Below are 5,548 nucleotides of genomic sequence, written 5' to 3'. Positions count from 1 at the left end.
GATCTATATGAGAACAAAGTTGGCATCTTGGTTTGTGGAAGGCTTGGTACCAGAGACCATGAGAGTCCAAGAGAGCCAGTTTGGTGTAGTGGTTAAGTGTACGGACTCTAATCTGGGAGAACCGGGTTTGATTTCCCACTCCTCCACTTGCACTTGGCTGGATGACCTTGGGCAAGCCATAATTCTGGCACAGCTGTTCTTGAAAAAAGAGCAGTTTCTGTTAGAGTTCTCTCAGCCTCACCTACCTCACAGGCAGTGTTCCCTCTAAGCTGAGTTAGTGTGAGCTAGCTCACCGTTTTTTAGCCTCCGGCTCACACATTTCTGTCTTAACTCAGGAAGGATGGCTCCAGAGCAAATTAATTTATGCAGTAGCCAAGTTGCTTGCTCACAACTTTAATGCCAGTTGCTTACAAAGTAGAATTTTTGCTCACAAGACTCTACAGCTTAGAGGGAGCATTGCTCACACAGGGTGTCTGTTGTGGGGAGGAGAAGGGAAAGGAATTTGTAAGCCGCTCTGAGACACCTTTGGGTAGTGAAGGGCGGGGTATAAATCCAATCTCTTCTCTTCTTCTCATGTTACTGTTAAGCAGTTCATCATTGCAGGTGAGAGGTGGTTTAGGTTGGCAGGCTGTCTGTAAGCAAGAAAAGGTCGGCCCCTCAGTGCCTGTGTGAGGGAATCCAGCATGGGTTGTAGTCAATGCTCCCTCTAAACTGTGGAATCTTGTGAGCAAAAATTCTACTTTGTGAGCTACTGCCATTAAAGTTGTGAGTGAGTGATTTGGCTACTGCATAAATTAGTTTGCTCTGGAGCCATCCTTCCTGAGCTAAAACAAAAATGTGTGAGCTGGAGGCTAAAAAACTGAGCTAGTTCACACTAACCCCCCTTAAGAGGATGTAGGTCATTAATAATGCATTGAACTGGTTTGCATTGTGCGCTGTAGGTGACCACCAGTGGTATTCAATCTAACTATGAATTACTCTACGAAGAAATAAACTTCCTGGATAGCACAGTATGGACACATGAGTGACACATAACTATCACATTATACTGGAAACAGACAGATAGGCAAACATATCTACATGCCTCCTGCTACCACCCCGACCATATCAAACAGCCCACTGTGTACAGCCAAGCCCTATGCTATACTCGCATCTGCTCCAATCCCTCAGAGATACTCATTTGAAGGATCTGTAACAGGCATTTTTGCAACTAGAATATCCTCCTGATATGGTGAGAAAGATGATTGAAAAGGCCAGAATGATACCCAGGAACAGCCTGCTACAAGACAAGCCTAAAGAAAATGGCAACAGAACACCACTGGTAGCAGTTATCTTACAAAGGAATTTCATAAGGAAGATTAGAAAGAGAGACTGCTGAATTGCAACTGATAATGAGACTCAACACAATCCATCCACCTGGACTGAATCAAGAACTAGGTTTCCTGTCTCATTACCCATGTTGATTTCTCCATGACTACTACTTCTCTGCATATCACACCTAATCCAATCACACCTGCTATTGTCATTTGGCATCTGAAATCACTCCACTTTCCAATATATAGGGCAGATGGACTCACATTCTAGCTGTATCTGAAGTAAGCAATGAGTCATGAAAGCTCATACCCTACCACAGATTTTGTTAGTCTTTAAGGTGCTACTGGACTCTGACTTGCCTCAGTTCACCTAATAACCTTTTAGTAAAAACGTAAGTAAAGTTTCACCCTCTTCATTGAAGTCAATGAGCGTAGAAGGGTATAACTCCTCTTAGGATTGTACGGCTCATTCCTGAGCAGTGATTCTCTTATTCCATACTCTCTTTACATTTTTGCTTATAATCTACAACTGCTCCATCATTAGTACACAAAACATTTGCAAGCTGTAGGTTTTGAGCAAGGTAAGTTTTAACAACCATTCTGTACCTACAGGGCTCCCTTAGAAGTTTTCATCACAACCACTAGGGAGAGCTAGAACATTAGATCCTTAGTGAGCCTAAGGTCCTGGATCCGCTCACTGGGCTCTTTAATTGCTGTGAGACACTTAAGGCTGCAGTATGGGAAGCGAAAGTCTGAGTCTCCTTGCATATGCAGAATAGTGTGGCTCTTCAGATTCTAGTGCCCTTTTCCATTCTCTAAAGGACACTGAATCTCAACATTTTCAAATAAAGGTTGGTCACAAGTGTATGCATATAACAAAATGGAGGATCCATACTCAGCTCCCAGGCTGTGCATGCAAAGCTCTCTAAAAGTAGTTGCATGGAACAGCTGGCTAGAAGGGGGAGGGGTGCATGTTTAAATCCAGCCTCTCTCAACAGCTTATAGCACATTTACTGATGTTGTTTTAAATCTCCATGTATATGGCTCGAGTAAAAACATTAGAGGAAAAAGTCTGTAGCTAGTTTTCTTTTTATTGTAACAGGCTTATTTTAGACGTTGTGTTCATAAGCTGTACTCTTCTCCCTCCAGCCCTGGAGTACACATTTGGACTTTATGTGGGGGTGGGGGGAGAAAAGGACAGAAGAGACAAATGGGCTTTCTATTTAAAAAAAAAAAAGGTGAAGAAAGCCTTCTTAGTCCCTGGGAAAGTCCCTCTTTATTAAAAGATCTTCAGTTCTAACTGGAGGTTTATGAAAATACAGCAATCAAAACCATCATTAATAGAGCTTCATCCAATAGCAATGATTTGTCAAGATGAATAAATGAGAAAGTATTCAGGGTTGATAGTTTATTTTTTGCATGTAATTTCCAGGCTAGGATTAGGAATACATCATGCCAATGTGAGTGAAAAATTATTCTGAGGAGACAATATTTAAAATCAGTTTAAAACAAAAAAGGGATTAACTCTTCTCCTGTGAAGAATCCTCAAAAATCAGATACCTTTTAACATTTCTAAAGGTCATTGTGTGCAATTTGAAAAGATTTTACAAATTTAGTTCTGTTTTTAGGATTGTATAACACAGTCAACCAAAGAATAGAAGCCAGGATTTTCACAGCTAATATTACAATATAATAATCCTATTTTCCATTGAAGCTCAAGTGGGAAATACCCACTGTAAATCCTTTAAGAAACGTGTACATTTTACATGGTCTATGGGAACTGTGTTTTAAAGTTTGTGATAGTATAAGATTTCTTTGCACATGCTACCCATAAGGCAGTTCAAACATCTGTGGGTAACAGTTGCACGAAGTAACAAGCTCTTCATAATACACTAACGTCTATGTTTGGAGGCCAAAGGAAAAAGAGTGATGTTTGTAAACATCCATTCATTCAAAACAGGGGGAAATGACTGGCAGATTGAGACAAAGAAAATGAACAAGTATTTCAGAGCTTGCAAACAACATACAGTTTCAAGTTTGTAAAAGATGAAAGGAGCTTCTAACATGCTGTCCTCTGTTCTACAAATGGGAGGAAGTAGAGAAGCAAAGCTTCAAAGTATATGGGTTAGAGCCATCTGTAAGATAAAAGAGGAAGCTAAACAGTGAGAATACATGTCACTACAGATCACTTTCCATTTTATACCAGTCTGCCAGCTTCAGAAGCTAAGCTGCTTCTTAAAGTGTTTTAAGCAGTTCATTAAGCAGCCTCATGCACGTTTCCAAGACCTTGCTAAGAGTCCACAGGTTTAAGTTTAAACAGCACTGTTTAAAAATCTAGAGCTGAGGAACACAAGACTGGAACTTGTTGCCAGCCGATGGAGGGAATCCAGGCTGGGTTATTTCTCCCACTTGTACTACAGACCCTAAATTTTTACCTGTGGTGTGCGGGGGGGGGGGGGGGGGGGGGATCTCAATTTCAGGATATAGTGGATCAAGCGGTATGCAGCATCTCAATAGATCAAGGATAATTGGTAAAAATACAAAAAAGCCATATATCTTTTATCAAGACCAACCAAAATGTAAGTTAAAGCAAGGGCACAGTAAACATGCCAAAAGATACAAGAATAAGAAAGGCAATAACTCAAAAATCCCCCAACAGAAGGAGAGAAATATTGTTCAAACGTTGACAGTGGCAGAATGTGAAATTATCTTGGCTGGATCTGGATTAGAGATGTATAATTTCAGGAAATTTTGAAGCTCGGAAGAAAACCCGTTCCCCCCCAGTTTTTTTCGGGGGGAAACGGAAATTTTCAGAAAAATTGAAAAAAATGCTACATTAGCATTTCTTTTGTCTTTTCTAGATTGAAAGTCATTCTGTTACTTTAGGAACATAAAATATGACTATGGACATTTTTACTTGGCATGAAATTATCACAACTAGCATATTAAAAATATAGTGTATCCAAACAATTATCACAAACAGAATACCCATCCACATGCAAAAACAAAACTGAAACCTTTTTATTGTCTTCTGACAATAGCACCTCCTAAAGGAGGAAATGCATCTTGTTCTTGCATTAGAGAGTTTAGTTTGTAACCTAGGACTTGCTTGTCCTCAGTGCACAGAAATTGGATCAATCTGATACCATATATATATATTTTAGAAATGACCGGAAAAAACTCTTCCCCCCCCCCCCGAATTTTTCTGGGCCTTCACGTCTCTAATTTGGATTCCCTCCATCCACTGACAAGGAGAATTATTCATGGTAAATTCAAATGGTCTGTTCTCCATCTGTGTATAAGGGAATCCAGGTAGGGATCTTGAGCCAGCAGTACATGAAACCTGAGTCACTGTAGCTGTCACACACTTATGTGGAAAAGCGACACAGGATGATACTCCTTTTGGCAGCATCTGCAGATTCATAAGGATATATAGTTTATAACAGCAGGCAAAAGGCAAGATTAAGAGCCATGTGGCCACTTTGCAAATTTCCTCCAAAGGTATTTGAGTACAAAAACCTCCTAATATTGGTAGCCGATCGCCTTGAAGGTGCTAACAGTGCTGGGTGCCAGTGAACACCAGAACTTGTAGGTTAATGATATGCAAGCTTTGAGCCACCTGGCTAGAGTAGTTTTGAGACCCTGTTACCCACTGTGGGTGGATGAAGAGACACAAGAAGTTTATTTCCCTGAAATCTGCTGTACATGTTATGTTGATGGTACAAATATCTAACTTACGTCACTCCTTATCTCTGGAATGTTGTGTAGGGGTGTGCATTTCGGAATCCTGAACCGGAAAAAATCCCAGGAAAAACTTTTTTTGTTTTTTCCCGGCTTTCGGGATCCCAAAATGCCCGTTGCAAGCCATTTCGGATATCAAAAAAAAAAAAAAACCCGAAAAAAATTGCCCCCCCCCCCCGGCGTTTTTGGCATTGCCGAAAAATGGCATTTGGCAGCTTTAAACTTTAAAGGATGGCAGGGAAACCCCGTTTCCCCCTCTTTCCCGCCTTTTGCTCCTGTTTTCAGGAGGGGGGGGAAGGGAACTAGACAGCCACTCACTGCAATGCATTTGCAAATACATTGCATTTGCAAAACTCTGGAACTTTTTTGCAGAGCTGTTGTTGCTGCCACTAGCTTGCTCTTTCCCCAAGGAAGGAGCACTAGTGGCCAATAGGGTTTTGGCATCTGCTCTCTGGCCAATCACAGAAGGTGTTCCATTTTGAAATCTGTGTATG

General features: G+C 40.9%; 1 protein-coding gene across 1 annotated transcript in view; it reads right to left on the bottom strand.

Annotated features, from left to right (window-relative positions):
- Positions 1 to 2,804: 2,804 nt before the first annotated feature.
- The window catches only part of HNRNPLL (heterogeneous nuclear ribonucleoprotein L like), a 27,420-nt gene continuing 24,676 nt past the window's right edge, over positions 2,805 to 5,548 (bottom strand). The window contains exon 13 of the mRNA XM_015418060.1: positions 2,805 to 3,448. Within this exon, the coding sequence (XP_015273546.1) occupies positions 3,393 to 3,448 (56 nt within the window). The 3' untranslated portion in view covers positions 2,805 to 3,392. The remainder of the gene's footprint in view (positions 3,449 to 5,548) is intronic.

The sequence above is a fragment of the Gekko japonicus genome, unplaced genomic scaffold, assembly GCF_001447785.1.
Source record: "Gekko japonicus isolate JY-2015 unplaced genomic scaffold, Gekko_japonicus_V1.1 scaffold1394, whole genome shotgun sequence".
Taxonomy (NCBI): Eukaryota; Metazoa; Chordata; class Lepidosauria; order Squamata; family Gekkonidae; genus Gekko; species Gekko japonicus.
The sequence above is the reverse complement of the archived record's forward strand: the minus strand, read 5'-3'. Positions and strand labels throughout refer to the sequence as shown.